Consider the following 17,933-nt stretch of genomic DNA (forward strand, 5'->3'; position numbering starts at 1 on the left):
AGGCTCAGAGAGCTGTGTTCACAGGTGCTCAGTATATCTGAGGAGGGGTCCCTTTATTAGAGGTGGAGCTCTGTGGAAGACAGGCCTGGTGGGAACCCAGCCAGCGGAAGACTCAGCGGGGAAAACCCTGGCGACAGCTTACCCCTGCTGCCTCAAACACAGCTCGCTCTGGGGCCACAGCTTTATAGCAGTAACACCTGGTTAGGGGGAACTAAGTATCCCTTCCTGTTAGGCAGTTCCTATGCAAGGTTACCTCAGCAGGCCCGGCCCCATTTCCCACCCTCTGTACTGCAGCTTTGGGGGTGACTAGAAGTCAGGCACAAGGAACCCACTCTGCTCTGCCTCAGATGCCCAGAGCTGGCTAGGGCTCCACACACTTGGGTCACCATAAGCCAGAAGTCAGGGGCAGTGCCGTGGGACTTGGCCCTGGGCTGCTGGAAGAGGTTCTGGAACCTCACAGAACATTCAGCCTCCTTGGTCATCCCATTCACACTAGCAGATCCTGCAGGGAGCCCTAGAGGAGCTCGGCTAGTGGTGGTAGTGACCACTGGGTACAGTCAGCTTCCCACTCCCATGTGGTCCAGCACATCCTCCAGCTCACTCCCAATTTTGGGGAACGGCTCTGGGGTCCCAAGCAATAGTGACTATGCTACTAGGCAACCCGTGAGCCTTCCTAGGAGTCCTGGTATTGGCTGCAGATGGAGCTTTAGGACCCTCAAGTCCTCCTACCACCGGATGCTGAGGCCAGAGCTGGCTTTCTCCACAGCATGGTACTGTGTGTGCAGCAGGCGGATGGCCCGCTCTGAGGCCTCGCCCTGCAGCCATTGCTGGTATAGCTCCCAGACCCCAGGCACATCCTCAGGCACCTCTGTCCTGACCATGCTGTACAGCCTTTCGACATGCTGGAGCAGCTCCCTACTGGGCGTGTCCAGGGCCTTGAGTTGACCTCCACCGTTCAGGCAGCCTGTGGCAGGATGACAGGATGCATAGTCACAGCACAAGCCCACCCATGCCTCCAGCTGCCTGGGTGCAGGGAGGGCAGGGCCCTCGGATGCCCACTTCTTCCCCCTCCCGCTGGGCAGAGGCTGCCTGCAAGCCTGGTCCCAGGAGGGGCCCTCTGTGGCCCCAAGCCTGTGGAGGCACTACCTGCAGGGCACGCCATGATCTCCACGTAGTGGTAGGGGCAGCGCCCCCGCTTGAGTTTCTGCACCAGATTCTGGATGTTGCGGAAGCCATACACTGCAGCAAAGCGCAAAAGCACCTGACCCCCCTGCTCGAGGGTCACCTCCTGGAAGTCCTTGTTCCTGTGGGGTACAGACTAGGCTGACTATTCAGCACACTCATAGGTTGCTGCCCACCAGAGGGGAAACCCAGATACGTGTGTCCTCTCCACTTCAGTCCTCAATCTCTCATGGGGATAAGGGGGGGGGGGAGGAGGGGAGAGGGCAGAAAACTCACTTCCTCCAGTCCAGCAGGGGCTCTTGCTTCCAGCCTCAGTTTCCCTATCTATAACATGGGAATCTTTCCTTCCCAAGGGTGACTACACACCCCAGCCTTCCCTCTTGGATGCAGCATCACAGAGTGCACCCTGTGCCAGGCACTTCACCCACCCTTGTCCACAATGGCCTCTTGGGCTCAGGGTCACTCTCTCTTCTTCACTAGGCAGATGCAGACTCAGGCCTGGGTGCTTTGACCATTCACACTGCCAAGCCAGTGAAGAGGGCCCTCTGTGCCCAGCCCCCAGGGTGTGCACCCAAGCCCTGGATGCCACCTGCCACAGAGCCCACCTCAGCAAGAGGGCCCCAGGGCCAGGGCAGTGGCCTAAGGAAACACTGGGATCTTGTGGCTCCCCTGCCCTGACACTCTGACCCATCCACTGACCTAAGGGGTGTATAGGTGACTTCAGCCACGTGGATTCCAAAGAGTTCTCTAGCTGCATGCCGGAACACGTGCTCCAGGTAGCCACCGGAGCCGCCGCCCTGATGGCTGGTGGGCTCCTCTGCAGACACACTGCTGGACCTGGCCAAGAAGGGCAGGGCCTCAGCACAGCCACAGGCCTGCTGCCCAGAGGCTTCAGGGCAACAGAGCCTCTGTCTCTCACTTGTGGGTGCATTTGCTTTTCTAAGTAGGAAACAAGTCACAGACAAAAAGAATAGCTTGTCATATCCCTGGGACCTGCCAATGTGTCTGAGACACAGACGTCCTGCCATTGTATCCTGTGTTGCTCAGGCCTCCATAAAGTTCATAACTGTCCACTGTCCACTTCTGTGGACATCGAGACAAGCCATGGGAGACAGACGGAATCAACCAGAAGGCAGTTTGAAGCCAGAATGAAGGCTCCTGGGGCCCGACAGCTCCCTGCGACTTACAGACCATCCAGAAGGGCTGGCTCCAGTTCTGACAGCAAGATGCCTTCTTCTTCCAGCAACTTGAAAACTTCTCCTTCAATGAAACCAAAACCATAGCACACTCCTAAGTGTGCTCTTCAATAAAAACAGGAACACCCAAGTTGTCTGCATCCCTAGCAGGCTGCAACTTGGCCCCAGAGACCCAGGCCCTGGCATGTGGGTAGGAGAATGGACCCAGCCACAAGGGTGAGGAAAGACTCCACTTGTGAAGCCGCTTGGGAGGGCTGCCGTGGTCCTGCCCTGGGGTAGCAGGTAACGTGACCATAAACCAAGGCTGCCATATTCCTCCAGTGCCCCATCTATGCAGCCTCCTGGGTAGCTTACTTTTTTTTTTTTTGAGACAGAGTCTGTCACCCAGGTTGGAGTGCAGTAGTGCAATCACAGCTCACTGCAGCCTCCAACTCCTGTTCTCAAGCTATCCTCCTGCCTCGTCCTCCATGGTAGCTGTGGCTGCAGGCATGCACCACCAGATCAGGCTAATTTCCTGTCTCGTAAGTATTTGGGAGGCTATTCAGGAATGGGTGGCCGCATGAACCAAAGGGGCTAGATGGAGAACTTTCAGCCATCTCTCCTTAGACTCATTTCAAAGCAAACAAGGAAGTACAAGCTGGGCCCTAGCTAGCTGTAGGTCTTCAAGACAGGTCAGCTGCCAGTGGCCTGATTTGGCTCCAAGGGAGAGACCAGAAGGTTCACCTCCCTGGGCTCCAGCCAGAGGCCACATGGGTAGGACCCCAGGCAGACGTCATCTGTGCCCAGGCCTTGGGAGGTGGATCAGGAAGTATGCAGGCTTAGGGCAGCGTGGCGTAGCCACACCTGTTGTGAGGACGCAGTCTACATCACGTGTCTGGTACTCCTGGTTAAAAAAGTCAGGTCTGGATGCTTCTAGCTTCTTGTCATAGCAGGGCATCACCGTCACGTGGTAGATCTTGTCAGGGGTCAGGTGCTACATGGAGAAGCAGAGACACCATCACTCCCAGCCCAGAGCCAAAGCAGCCTGCAGCCGACAGGGGACACAGGAGGTCATGGCACACACACGGCCATGAGTGCCACCATCCAGCAGCCAGTGCATGACTGCAATCCTCAGGGCATTCCCAGCACTTTCCCTGATGATTCTGTGCATGTGCCATGGACTCCATAGGTCCCAGCTCATCTAGGAGAATGACACTGACCCATCCACAGCATGTCTGTGCTCCCTAACAGAGGAGAAAGCACTCCATGGTAAACATTACTACCGGTCAAGCAGGAGAGCACAAGGCATGTGTGGGAAGTCGATCACATCCAGATGGAAGGAAGCTGATGCAGACCAGCATCAGTGTACATGGCCTATAGCCACTACCAGGGCCACCTCCTTTCCACCCCTTTCTGGCTGGGTGGCCTTAGGCTGTGTCAATGACTGTGTTAGGCCTGGGGAGGGGGCTGTGCTGAGCACACGTTTACCAGTGGCTCTGGGGTCGGCTCCTGTCTCCTGACCATGGCTTCCCACTCCCTGAACATCAGGCCTGGCCACCCCTGGGTGAGTGAACAGCACCTTCATATCAGAACTCAGCCCTCTAGTGACTAAGCAGAAGAGAGAAAGGGGGACTTGGTACCAGGAGGCCAACTGTGCTGGCTCTGCAGGCAGAGGTGTGGCCAATGGCTACAGGCTAGGGACTGCAGCCTTGCAGTGGGGCTGTGTGCCCACCTCCAGCCACTCTGCAACATACTGCCTGGGTCTGATGCTGTTACCTGCTGCTGGGCGAGGAAGTCTTTGACCAGGGAGCCCATAACCTGCTGTGGGGACCGGGCCGTGCTGAGGTAGGGAATGATGAAGCTGCTGTGGGTCTTCTCAGCGTAGCAGATCCAGCCTGAGGTGACAGGGTATGTGGGACTTGGTAGGGGGCAGAGTGCCTCTCCCAGTTTAGCAGTGACATGATGGTCTGGGGGTTAGACCCACTTGCACGAGAGAGCAGGATGGTTCTTGAGAGACAGGCTCCTAACTTGTCTGCATGCAGGTGCTTACCTCTAGGGAGCTGGAGTGACCAGAGGTAAAGAGGCCACCTTGTGCTGACATTACAGCCCACACTGTCTGACCCATCGCTCCCAAAACCCACCCTGAGCTATCAACATCAAGTGAAGTTTTCACTTGAACTTGAACTTCATGCCATTTGTGAGGCCATGAGCATACCTGGGCAGGCAGAAGCCAGCACAGGCAAGGCCTGTGGTGAGCTGGCCTGTTCTCGGAATCGCTGTACAAACTCTCGCTGGCTCTCCAGGAGGCTAAAGTTTCTTGAGAAGGCCGTATCGAAGACGAAGTGTGCCCCTAGAAGGTGGGAACCCACTTAACTCACAAAGGATGCCTACCAGCATTACAATGCCCAGGTCCTCTGTCAGCCACGGTGGGGAGCACTACCAAGTGCAGGGCTCTGCCTCCTCCTGGCAGCTCAGCTGTTTTCTTGGCAGCTGCAGGAACCATTATCCTAAAATGCTACAACCCCAGCTGGGTGTAGCACCAGCTTCTTGAGTCTGAGCAGCAGCCCCAGGAATGAGTATTTGTCCTACATGCTGTTTAGAGACCCACTGCGATACAGTTTTGCCTGCTTTACACCAGAAGCTGGGCTCTGTCTCACCCTTTCTGCCTCTTTCCAGTCCCTTTCAGTTCTTTAGAACTCCCCTATATGCTGTTCCCTGATGACCACCCTCTAAGGGACAGCCTAATGCAGGCCCCAGGGCTAGCCCCACTGATGTCTACACCCCACACGGGCGGTGCAAGTGTCCTGTGGGACCCCTGGAATTCAGGCCTGTCTGCTCTAAATCCACCAACTAGAGCTCCCCATGGGAAACCTGCTTGGATAATGTCCTGAGCCCCAATAGAGGTGCTTGCCCATAGTCCCTCTCTCCTGATTCTTCATTCTGGCCTCATGTGACCATTGGATGGGGGACTGCCCTCTTGACTCAGGGCACCCACCTGGCATAGGATCTGTAAGTTAAAATCTTTGAACACATTTACACTTAAGGCGGTGGTGAATTTGCACCTCCCTGTTGGCTCTGGGTGGTCCCAGGCTAGATCTTCCCCAGGAAGCCGGGTCAGGCTCCCAGTGCCAGACAACAAGCAGGGATAGGCTGCTGCACATGGGCTAGGCAAAGCCAGGGGATAGAACCCAGGGCACTAGGGGCCATCTGCCAGTGAAGACGTGCCTACAAGAGGCACACCGTGGATAGCTCCCCCGAGTCTTCTGTTAGGGCATGGCTGCTATGGTGCTGGAACCCGAGTTTAGCTGAGGGCTCTTAGGATACCCATGTCCTCCACCAGTCCAGTCAACCAGAGCTGACCTGAGCCAGAACCCAACACAGACCTGGAAAATGTGTCAAAAAGGAACACAAGGGGGCGGCGCCTGTGGCTCAGTGAGTAGGGCGCTGGCCCCATATGCCGAGGGTGGCGGGTTCGGACCCAGCCCCGGCCAAACTGCAACAGAAAAATAGCCGGGCGTTGTGGCGGGCGCCTGTAGTCCCAGCTGCTCGGGAGGCTGAGGCAAGAGAATCGCGTAAGCCCAAGAGTTAGAGGTTGCTGTGAGCTGTGACGCCACAGCACTCTACCCGAGGGCGGTACAGTGAGACTCTGTCTCTACAAAAAAAAAAAAAAAAGGAACACAAGGAGTGGGTGAATCCTAAACTCAGGGAAAGTACAAAGTCAGAATGCAGATGCTTTTCTCTGGAAATGCACTGTTCTCAAACATCAGGCTGAAACTTCAAGTGGAAGTCAGGCATGGAATAGTGCTTCTGTGGCATTTAAGTTCAGGGCTGAGTGACATGCAGGCGACTCAGGCTGGAAGTGCCCTGACTCACTCAGACGCCTCCTTGTTTTGAAGCAACAGTGTTCGCCCCTGGTTCCTCGCCTACCTATTTTTTTAAAGAACGAGGTTAATTTCCTGGCGGTGTCTGTAGGATTCAGCTGGAGTTGCACAGCCAGTGATGCTCGGGACTGTGGTGAGACTGATACAACAACCAGCCTCTGCTGACTGGGGGGCGCCATCTGTAAAGCAAGGGGGATGCTGCTTACTGTGCAGGCTTGGTGCAAACTCCCAGGGCCACAGTAGTTAGTTCTGGAAAGAGTCTGCTAGTTTCATAAAGGTCTGTCATTTTGATCTAGACTTAGGACCCAAATATTAAGGCATGACATTTTCTTTTTTCTTTTTTTTGAGACAGAATCTTCTGTCACCCTGGGTAGAGTGCCGTGGCCTCATCCTAGCTCACAGCAACCTTAGTCTCTTGGGCTCAAGCAATCCTCTTGCCTCAGTCTCCAGTAGCTGGGACTACAGGCGCCTGCCACACCACCACAACAGGACAGGAGTTTCTCTAATTTTTTAGTAGATACAGGATCTCGCTCTTGCTCAGGCTGGTCTCAAACTGCAGAGCTCAAGTGACCCTCCCACCTCAGCCTTCCAGAGTGCTAGGAATACAGGCATGAGCCACCGTGCGATAGGACAAGGAGGCACTTTCAATGTTGGAGTACTGACAAGTTATTCACCAAGCACCCACCAGCAGGATTTAAAATGCAGGAGTCATGGGCGGCGCCTGTGGCTCAAGGAGTAGGGTGCCGGTCCCATATGCCGGAGGTGGCGGGTTCAAACCCAGCCCTGGCCAAAAGAAAAAAAAAAATAAATAAATAAAATAAAATGCAGGAGTCACATGGTGGGCACAGTGGCTCATGCCTGTAATCCTAGCACTCTGCGAGGCTGAGGTGGGTGGATTGCTCAAGCTCAGGAGTTTGAGACCAACCCAAGCAAGAGCAAGACCCCATATCTAAAAGAATAGCTGGGCGTTGTGGCAGGCATCTATAATCCTAGCTACTCAAGAGGCTGAGGCAAGAGGATCACTTGAACCCAAGAGTTTGAGGTTGCTGTGAGCTATGATGCCACAACACTCTACCAAGCGCAACAAAGTAAGACTCATTAAAAAAAAATGCAGGAGTCACCAGGAGGTTGAGCAGCTTTAGGAAATGAGCTGCCCTTGACAAATTAAGTCACAGGCTGCTGGGGCTGTGTTCAGGTTGAAGCGGAATCTCAGAGGCCATCCCTGCTTACCTTGTTAGCATCTAGAGCCTTTCGAAGCTCCTTGTGGCTCTGCTGAGTGACAAGCACAGTCTCTGCTGAGGTGATGCAGCCACTGCATGCCAAACAGTCATTCAGTGAGACCTTGGCCTTCTCCAGCCTCCGGGTTCCACCGTCCTGTGAAGGAGCAAGAACCCAGTGCACAGAGGGCACTGCTACTTGGGGATCCAGTGCTCTCAGGATGGCAGAGTCCTCTTGTTCTCTTGTTTGTAACACCACTGATAGCCAACAGGGTAGCTGGCTGGGTTCATGTGCCACTCACTTTTTTTGAGACAGAGTTTTACTTTGTTGCCCTTGGTAGAGTGCTCCCAGCAACCTCAAACTCTTGGGCTTAAGAAATTCTCTTACCTCAGCCTCCCAAGTAGCTGGGACTACAGGTGCCTGCCACAACACCCAGCTATTTTTACAGATGGGGTCTCACTCTTGCTTAGGCTGGTCTTGAACCTATGAGCTCAGGCAATCTACCTGCCTTGGCCTCTCAAGTGCTAGGATTACAGGCATGAGCCACTGCGCCCAGCCACCACTCACTTTTTATTTTTATTTTATTTTGAGACAGAGTATCATTATGTTGCCCTCGGTAGAATGCCCTGGTGTCACAGCTCACAGCAACCTCCAACTCTTGGGCTTAAGCGATTCTCCTGCCTCAGCCTCCTGAGAAGCTGGGACTACAGGTACCTGTCACAATGCCTGACTATTTTTTGTTGCAGTTGTCACTGCTGTTTTAGCTGGCCGGGGCTGGGTTTGAACCCGCCACCCTTGGTATACAGGGCCAGCGCCCTACCCACTGAGCCACAGGCACCACCCCGACACTCGCTTTTTAAAAAGCTAAATATTGGGCGGTGCCTGTGGCTCAGTGAGTAGGGCGCCGGCCCCATATGCCGAGGGTGGCGGGTTCAAACCCAGCCCTGGCCAAACTGCAACAAAAAAATAGCCGGGTGTTGTGGCGGGCACCTGTAGTCCCAGCTGCTTGGGAGGTTGAGGTAAGAGAATCGCGTAAGCCCAAGAGTTAGAGGTTGCTGTGAGCCCTGTGAAGTCATGGCACTCTACCCGAGGGCGGTACAGTGAGACTCTGTCTCTACAAAAAAAACAAAACAAACAAACAAAAACACTAAATATTTATTATAAGAATGCTTGTACACATTCTAGATTTTCACATTGCATCAAATTCCACTTTTGTTTTTGAAGGAGAGTCTCAAGCTGTTGCCCTGGGTAGAGTGCTGTGAGCAACCTCCCACTTGGGCTCAAGTGATCCTTTTGCCTCAGTTTTTCTACTTTTAGCAGAGATGGGGCCTTGCTTTTGCTCAGGCTAGTCTCAAACTCGTGAGCTCAAGCAATCCACCCACTTCAGGCTCCCAGAGTGTTAGGATTACAGGCGTGAGGCACCATACCTGGCCTCAAATTTCACTTTTTGGTACAACCTTGGTTAGTACATCAGAATCATGTGAATAAAGCTTGAGGTTGTTAAATCTGCAGAGACATGGCTGACTTGCCCACCACTCACAGGGGTCTGTGGGCTGCTGGTCTCAGGCTGCACACTTACAGGGCTGCAGACAGCAAAATGCCAAAGGCTCTGGATGGAGGGCTAGGAGGAAAGCTAAGGGTGGGTGAAGGAAGGACAAAGGGACACAGGAGAGGAGAGAAGAGGAAGGAAATGTGGAGCCTGGCATGGGGGTTGAGGACTGAAATGGGCAGCAATAGCCCTCAGGCTTAGCCAAACAGGTGCAGGACCATAGGGCTAGAGGAGGAGCCAGTGATTTTTCTCAGATGCAAAACGATTCTTGAGCATGAGCTCCTCACATCCCCTGGAAAACACAGGGATAGTTTAAGCCAGGCACAATAAAGCTTCAAGGGTCTTAGAATGTGGCCAGGAGAACAAGATGACTGGGTTGTAGCCCCCTCTAGCCTGGTTCTCAGCTATTCCTATATGTCACACCAAAGCCTCAATTTGAGCTCTTCCTGTATTTCTATGGTGGAAGCTGTCCAATGGCTCAGGGGTACTACCTGCTGTGCTGAGCTTTTCCAAATCAACTGCCACTGCTCTGGATAGTGTGGCCCCTCGTGAGAACCTTGTGTGGCTCCATAGTGTGCTATAGGGTCACACTCCTGGACAGAGCAAACAGCCAGCTCTTTTCCTGTAACCAGTCGATCCCACTATTTGCCCTTCACAAAGATTTGTATTATTATTATTTTTTTTTTGTAGAGACAGAGTCTCATTTTACTGCCCTTGGTAGAGTGCTGTGGCGTCACACGGCTCACAGCAACCTCCAGTTCTTGGGCTTAAGTGATTCTCTTGCCTCAGCCTCCCCAGCAGCTGGGACTACAGGCGCCCGCCACAACGCCCGGCTATTGTTTTGTTGCAGTTTGGCCGGGGCTGGGTTTGAACCCACCACCCTCGGTATATGGGGCCGGCGCCCCACTCACTGAGCCACAGGCGCCGCCCAAGATTTGTATTAGTCTATGAGGCACCCTGCAGTCCCTCCCTACTCAGGAAGGGTTCCTAGTCTAGGTTCCTGGTGCTGAGCTAGCCATAGGACTTGTAGGTCTTGTAGAAGACCATAGGACTGGGAAGCTATTCTCTAGCGTCCAAATGACATTCAGGGGTGAATTTCAACACTGTTTCATCAGAATCTCATTTTTATTTATTTGTTTATTCTGGAGACAGAGTCTTGCTCTGCCTCCTGAGCTGTAGTGCAGTGGCATCATCATGGCTCACTGCAACCTCCAACTCCTGGGTTCAAGTAATCCTCCCACCTTGGCCTCCCACAGTGCTAGGATTTACAGGGATGAGCCACCATGCCTAGCCTCATCAGGATCTCATCATGACTTAGGATGTAAGAGTTCTCTAAGAAGGAGAGGTCTGAACTAGAAAGTCTTACACAATTAGGAGTCTGGGGAGGAAGCAGATAGGATCCACAATCTCTGTAAAAAGAGCCCCCTTTGCAGAATGAATCAAGCTTGCTGTTCAGCCAGGGTGTCTCCATTCACCCTCCCACGCACCCTGACCCCAGCCTTCCTCAGTGGGTAGGGGGAGTAATTTGACTAGTGAGAAAAAACTGGTGAGATGTGGAAAGCCTCAAGGTCACTGCCTTTATGACTGGATTAAGTAAAGTGTGTTTCAGATTAGTTGAGACAGAGGTGGTGACAGAGCCCCTGTGCCTTACTTGGTTAACTTGGATGTAACTCCCATCATCTTCGATGTGGATCTTGGCTACGCCGCTTTCTGGCCTCTTATCCACCTTCACGGGCTTGATGCAGTCCTATATCAGGAAGAGACCCCAAACCAGGGTCTGTGAGTGGGCAGAGGCTCCTGAGGAAGCAAGGCCTAAAGGATGGTAGCCTGGTCATGCAATAGCCAGATACACGGTATGAAGGTACTGCCCTGAGCCACACACTCGGAGACTGAGGCTAGTCCCACCATCTCCTGCCACAGAAGCAGTCACATCAGCTCCAGCTGCTCACTCTGCTCTTGCACTGGGCCCAGGTTTCTAATGCCCTGCTGGCAATGAAGGCTACTTACTGTACAGGTCTCAGTTAGCATGAGGCCAGTGTTAACGGTGCTGGCAAACCACCTATCTGTAGAGACACTGCTAATCCTGACCTTCCTAACTAAGCATAAACAGGAAGTATGGCCAGAGTGTTACACTGGCTACTAAGAGGAAGCCAAGGCCTCAGCAGAAACACTTTACTTGGAGAAGTCTGGAGGTCACCTCCATGCACAATGCTCCAGAAAAAAGTTCATTTCAATTCCAATCCCCTTGAATTCTCTCTCTAGGCCCCTGCATTCCCTAAAATGACCAGCTCCAGAAAGCCCTCAGATGTTAGGAGGTCTAGCCCATCGGAGCTGAAAATGGGCAGAGGAAAGCTGCCCCCCTTTCCTCTGCCTCAATACTGGGCCGTCTAGCTCCCACTCAGCAGGGCTGTTGCCATTGAAGGCACAACCAAAACACACCCAGAGAAGGGTTACACCAGCCTTGTTCACAAGTGTAGTGGAGCTGCTGGTCTTCTGGTCTCCTTCGGGAAACAAGCTCTGCCTTGGGCTCTGTCACCACCTATGGCCTCAGGGGGATGCCAAGCACAGTGTTTACTGAGCAGGTACTGCTGTTTCTAGCCACCATCCCACCTGCTCTCACAGCTGAACTGGGGTCACCACCGTCCCTGTTTATGCAGATGAACAAACTGGATCAGAGAGGAGCTTGAGGCCTGGCAGGATGCCCCCCAGGTGTGGAGATGCCAGGTCCAGTACTGCCCCCGCCACTCCCCAGTTGTGTGCCCGAGGCGGCGTACTAACTCGCCTCTGCTCGGTTCCACTAGGCTGGATGGCGCGAGCCTGCGACACCTGAAACCTCTCAGGCGGCCGCCTGGCGCCCTGGCGCACACGCAGTAAAGCCGGTCGGTGACACAGCCCTGCCTGGCCTCAGTTTTCTCGTTAGTAAGAAACCAGCCAGAAAGACTCAGGACCGTGCGGGGGTCGCTGGTGGCTTCGAGGGCATCGGCCAGGGTCCTGGGATTTGGATTTCATTTCTCAGGGGAATAAACTGAGACGGGGAGGGGTCTCCCACCACGCGAGGTGCGAGAGTCCTACTCGGCCCACCCGGGCCTGCTCCCCGCGCCCACCTGAGACGGCCCGATGAAGTCATCCAGGTCCGTCAGCTGCAGCACCCCGCTAAAGGGCGACGCCATGACTGTCAGACTGCCGCCGGGCGCCGCGAGCAGATGTCGCCAAACAGCACGAAACGAAGAATTTGTTCCGCCACGCTGCCGGAAAGCGTCCCGCGGAGGCGCATGCGCAGCTCACATCCAGCCGGGCGCCCTCAGGGTGACCGCCCTCTGCCGGCAGGCCCAGCGCAGCGCCTCTCGGCGGGTCCCTGCCGATTCTGGCCAAACTTCTCGCAGTTCCTGCCACCGCACCTGCTGTTCCCCCTGCTCTGGGTTAGAGAGCGGCGGCGGCCTGGGGAACCGCGCAGCCCATCTTTGTGCCTTCACAGAGAAGCGGAGGGGTCCTCGCTAGTTCATTGAGGCAACCAGAGCTTACCTGCCGGCAGGTGCAGGGCTGGGGCCGGGCTTTGCTTTACCTTGCTCGTGGACGCAGCCCGAGAACCCAGGACGGTGCCTGACACACAGTAGGTGCTCCGTTCTGTTGAAGCAGTTCAGGCAGTGAAGAAGGTGAAAAGTCCCAGGGTTAGGGAGTGATCCTCACTCTCCTGAGGCTCAGAGTTGGCCTGCGGGCTCCGGAGCCCGCGGAGAGCCGTACTCAGCTCATCCCAGATCCCTTCTCTGTTATTCTACTTGGAGATGAGCCTGAGAAAACTCTATTTCCCTAGGAGGTTTTATCACCTGGAACAGGCCTGCTGTGAGTCTGACCCGATTTCTTTTTTCTGACCCGATTTCTAAGCCGTTGTAACTCATATATGTCCAGAGAAACATTGAATGACCAGTTTTTACTTGGACTTTCCAGAAAACTTAAGGGATCAAGTGTGGTGTATTTGCAGCCACACAGCCTCAGTCTGAGAGGCCATGGCCTGGGGTCTGCTCTTCCAAGCGTTCTGGTAGACCCCCTCCTTGGGCTTTGATTCCAACAGCTTGCCCCTCGTGACACTGCCTGGTGACTTCCAAACCTACTGTGGGGTTTGCCACCAGGCCCAGGCACTCAAGGCCCACTGGCTGGTGTGGGCTCCTCGAGCACCTGCAGCTGCCCCTCTCACCCAACAGGACTTTGTTCCGTAGCATCAGGGAGGAACTTTCCCCAGCACCTGGGCTAGGTGGGCTTCGAAGTCCCACGGGTCCTCCTGGCCTGGCAATACCTGACCAAGTTCCCAGATGAGATGCCTGAAATCTGAGGAATCCCACTACTTATTAGAAATAGATGAAAAACAGGGCGGCGCCTGTGGCTCAGTCGGTAAGGCGCTGGCCCCATACCAAGGGTGGCGGGTTCAAACTCGGCCCCGGCTGAACTGCAACCAAAAAATAGCTGGGCGTTGTGGCGGGCGCCTGTAGTCCCAGCTACTCGGGAGGCTGAGGCAAGAGAATTGCTTAAGCCCAGGAGTTGGAGGTTGCTGTGAGCGGTGTGATGCCACGGCACTCTACCGAGGGCCATAAAGTGAGACTCTGTCTCTACAAAAAAAAAAAAAAAAAGAAATAGATGAAAAACAAAGTAAACTTAGTTTCCCTGAAATGCCATACAATGTGTTTATAAAAGATGTGAGCAGGTAGAATACTGCTGAGATGGGGGGTGGGGGGAAAAGGTCTGTTAGGTGGAGGTGCAGAGACCATTTATTGAGGGGGGCTCTGGTTGAGTCCTGGGGCAAGGGATGGTCTCTGCAGCAGGGCGGGAAGGGTTCTTACAGTGTTGTGGGAGTTTGGTGTGTAGATGCTCAGGTAGGTGTTGATCTTTCTTCACCTGCAAACCCAAGTTTATAAGAGCAAACACAGGTGGAGCAAGATGAGGGCAAGTCAAAAGGTGGGAACAGCCTGTGTCTATCAGAGATCGTGCATGGACTCATTGGCGTCTGTCAGTGCAGCGGAGCAGTACTCAGCCAGGAAAAGGAATGACTTTTTTTTTTTTTTTGGAGACAGAGTCTCATTTTGTCACCCTCAGTAGAGTGCCGTAGCGTCACAGCTCACAGCAACCTCCAGCTCTTGGGCATAGGCGATTCTCTTGCCTCAGCCTCCTGAGTAGCTGGGACTACAGGTACCCGCCTTAACACCCAGCTATTTTTTCTATTGCAGTTTGGCTGGGGCCAGGTTCAAACCCACCACCCGTGGTATATGGGGCCAGTGCCCTACTCACTGAGCCACAGGCGCTGCCCAGGAATGACTTATTGGTGTTGTTGCAGTTTTTTTTTTTTTTTTTGACTGGGGCCGGGTTTGAACCTGCCCCGTTCAAAGGTATATGGGGCCGGCACCCTACTCCTTGAGCCACAGGTGCCACCCAGGAATGACTCATTGACAGGTGCTGCAACGTGAATGAACCCTGAAAACATGATGCTCAGTCACATATGGTGTGACTCCACTTATGAAATGTCAGGAGGGACAAATCCATACGGACAAAGATTATTACAGAGGCTGCTAGGGGCTGGGAGGAGGGGGTTCTGATTGGGCTGATCAAAAGGTTTTGGAAATAGATGTTGCACAACACTGTGGATGTAATTAACATTACTGAATTGGATACTTAAAAGTGATCACAGTGGAAAATTGTTATATATTTTTTACTACAATTTAAAAAGTGAAGAATGAAATATACCAAAACCCATCGAATTATACACTTTAAATGAGTGTATTGTGTGGTATGTGAATTTTATTTTATTTTTTTTTGAGAGAGTGTCACTTTGTTGCTCTTGGTAGAGTGCTGTGGCATCATAGCTCACAGCAACCTCAAACTCTTGGGCTTAAGTGATTCCCTTGCCTCACCCTCCCAAGTAGCTGGGACTATAGGTGCCCGCTGGCTCAGGCTGCTCTCCAACGTGTGAGCTCTACCTGCCTTGGCCTCCCAGAGTGCTAGGATTACAAGTGTCAACCACTGCACCCAGACTCTGGTATGTGAATTTTTAATCTCAATAACACAATTACAAGAAAAGGTAGCAGAGCAAGGCATGGTGGCACCTGTACTCCCAGCTGCTCAGGGGCTGAGGCAGGAAGATCACTTGAGCCCAGGAATTTGAGTCCAACCCAGGCAACATAGCAAGACCTCATCTCAAAATATATGAGTAAATAAATGAAAGGGGAAGGTGGGGCCAGAAGGTTGTGAATCAGCATCACTGCCCTGAGGTGGTCCTAGCTTCTTCTCCATAGGAAGACTGGGTGACCAACAGAGCCAGTTTCTGGTTCAGAAAATATGACCGGAGGTATCTGATCCCCACCCCCACCCCACACACGTGCAACCACACAGGTGTGTGCACACATGAAATCACTGGGACAGGTTTCCCTCCTGCTCTGGGAGGAGCCAAAGGAGGGGCTTTTCATCCCCTGGCTGGGGTGGGGGTGTCTTTCATTAACACTCAGCCCTTTCCCTGGGGACCCTCGGCTCTTGGGCCAACACTGCGCCTCTGTTGTCCCTGTTCTCATACTTTGCCAATTGTTTCATCATCATCATTAGTGAGTATTTATCATGTGCTTCCCATGTGTGAATCCCTGAGCCAGACCCTGGGAATCCAGGGTTTACTGAGGTCAGGGAGGGGAAGGGAGGACATGAGTGCCAGTGGGGCACTCGGGCCGAGGCCATGGGCCTTGAGGTTGCTGTGGCACTGTACCCATGAGTGACACCCTTTCCCTGGGCTGGATGGGAGCCTGGGGGGCCTCTGCCCTGGGGGTGTCCATGGGGCCGCCCTTTGCTCACAATTGCCACCTGGTCGCTGGGTGGGAGGAAGTGTTTCAGCGTACTCCTGTGGCTCTGGTGTCAACTGAGACATAATCTGCCTCGTCCCTTCCTGTGGTGGGTGTCAGAGTTTCACCCTCTGGAGGGATCTCTCTGTGTCGGTTTCCTGAGGCTGCGGTAAGAAATGATTGCAAACTGTGGGGCTTAACACAACAGAAATATGTCCTCTCCAAGTCCTGAGGCCAGAATTCCGAAGTCGAGGTGTGGGCAGTGCTGTCACAGCTCACAGCAACCTCCAGCTCTTGGGTTTAGGTGATTCTCTTGCCTTAGGCTCCTGAGTAGCTGGGACTACAGGCGCCTGCCACAACGCCTGGCTATATTTTCTCCAGAGGTTCTAGGTTAGGGTCAGGGTCAGGGTGGGCTTCCTGCCTCCTCCAGCTTCCAGGGACTTCAGACACCCTTGGATTTGGCCACATCTCTCCAATCTCTGCCTCTTGTCACAAGGGCATCTTCCCTTTATATTTGTGTTCTGTCATTGGGTTTAGAACCTCTGCTTCCAAGAAATGGGAAAGGGGAAATGGGGTTACCAGGATGTCCCTCATAGGTAGGATGCAGGATTAGATGTTATTGCTGCCCATGTGGCTGTGGTCACCAAGGCCCAAAGAACACATGCAGGCCTGGTGCCCCCATCATGCACAGAGGCTATGGGGAGTGCCTGCCCAGCATTGAGGGCCACCCACCGGGAGCAGGCCCTGCCCACACACATGCAGCATAGAGCCCAGTGTTAAGCTTAGGGATCCAGGAGCCAAGTGGGTGGGGCAGGGGCAGGAGTGGGGAGGTGGACCAAGGAGCACCCCCTGTGTGGTCATGAGGTATAGGACACCCTGGCTCTGCAAGGTGCAAGTACAGGCCCTTGGCATCCTGGTGCCTGAGGGAGAGATGTAGAGATGCTTCGCCCACTGGGTGTAGCTCTGCCTGCTAAACCCACTCTGCTCTGTGTAAGCTGGGGATTGTTGTGTCAGTTAGGGTGGGGGCATCCTTCTGTAGGGTCTTCATGGTTGAGGGCTCTGGGGAAGTCAGCCCAGATCACTAAAGGTCATGGCATGCTCCTCCCTGTCTGGGGAGCATGATGTCTACACCAGTCCCCTCTGAGTCCTTCCAGGACCCAAGTTCTGGGTGGGAGGAGAGGATGGTGGGAAGGCCTGGCTGGCAGGGCCCTGGGCAGGCCTGCTGTGAGGGTGACATGTGCAGCCTCTTATTCTCAGACTTCGGAGAGAAAACACCCTGTCTTTGGGGGTGCCAGTGGCCATTTTTACCTGCGGTCAGACCCCTCCCCAGGGGCACCCTCGCCCTTTGTGAAGCGACTCTTAGTCACCATCAGGTGAATGGACACATTTCATTTGTTGAAAGGAATTACTGTTGGCTGTGAGTGCATCATTAGCAGGGTAATCAGCGCTTGGTGTCTCCCCTCTGGGGCCGCCACATCTTGTCAACAGGTGAAATCCCAGCAGCAGCCTGGTGAAAGCTGCAATTAGCTGCTAATGAGGAGGCCTTCCATGACCTACAGCAGCAAGATGTGCCAGTGTGGGTACTGGCAGGCAGAGGATGGGGAGAGAGCCAGCCACGGCTCTCTCAGGGGTCATCCTGCTGCTCCCCACTCAGTGAATGAAAACTCAGCTAGAGCCCAAGCAAGGTGGGCTCTTGGTTTTGGGTGGTAACACTGGTGCACTCTTGGGGAGGGCAGGTATACCATACACCTGTCACCTTGAGGCCACACCTCAGTAGTCCCAAGAGTGTGGGAACTATGGGGGCAGCAGATAGGATCCTCCTGCCAGTGTCCCCACCTTTACTGACCAAGGTTGGATGGAGAGAGCTAGGAAGAGCCCTGGGGCCAAAGCAGTTTTTAGCCAGGCCAAAACCTTCTGCACTGTGGGCAGGAGGCCAGATCTCTGGGGTGGGGAGACAGACCTGGGAGGATGGGATGGCCACCAGGAAGGCTGCGGCAATCACAGAAAGCAATGTGTGTCTGCAGCCTTCTCTACTCTTTCACCAGCCCTTCCCCCTCCTCCTTGTAGCCCAAGTGTTCCAGCAACAAAGTCCTTGCTCACTGTCCACCAGACTATCAAG

The 17,933-nt window shown here is 53.9% G+C and overlaps 1 protein-coding gene across 2 annotated transcripts; it reads right to left on the reverse strand.

Moving 5' to 3' along the window:
• Positions 1-36: 36 nt before the first annotated feature.
• On the reverse strand, positions 37-12,238 carry CIAO3 (cytosolic iron-sulfur assembly component 3). 2 transcript variants are annotated; one of them, XM_053555422.1, is made up of 11 exons: positions 12,110-12,238; positions 10,657-10,752; positions 7,469-7,612; positions 6,285-6,417; positions 4,573-4,707; positions 4,134-4,252; positions 3,222-3,351; positions 2,370-2,442; positions 1,882-2,019; positions 1,147-1,304; positions 37-964 (listed from the first exon to the last, which is right to left on the reverse strand). In XM_053555422.1, the coding sequence occupies exons 1-11, from the start codon at positions 12,173-12,175 to the stop codon at positions 726-728; spliced, it is 1,431 nt and encodes a 476-aa protein (XP_053411397.1). In that variant the 5' UTR covers positions 12,176-12,238; the 3' UTR covers positions 37-725. The 2 variants fall into 2 exon arrangements, with proteins under 2 accessions (XP_053411397.1, XP_053411398.1); XM_053555423.1 differs by having other exon boundaries at positions 2,370-2,439; positions 12,110-12,229.
• Positions 12,239-17,933: the final 5,695 nt, after the last annotated feature.

Source organism: Nycticebus coucang, chromosome 12 (assembly GCF_027406575.1).
Source record: "Nycticebus coucang isolate mNycCou1 chromosome 12, mNycCou1.pri, whole genome shotgun sequence".
Taxonomy (NCBI): domain Eukaryota; kingdom Metazoa; phylum Chordata; class Mammalia; order Primates; family Lorisidae; genus Nycticebus; species Nycticebus coucang.

Coding starts and splice junctions, on each gene's coding strand:
- CIAO3 (XM_053555422.1), bottom strand. CDS start 12,175: ATGGCGTCGCCCTTTAGCGGGGTGCTGCAGCTGACGGACCTGGATGAC. Junction 10,753..12,109: donor ACTTCATCGGGCCGTCTCAG/GTGGGCGCGGGG, acceptor TTCCTGATATAG/GACTGCATCAAGCCCGTGAA. Junction 6,418..7,468: donor AGGCTCTAGATGCTAACAAG/GTAAGCAGGGAT, acceptor CTTGCTTTACAG/ATGGCGCCCCCCAGTCAGCA.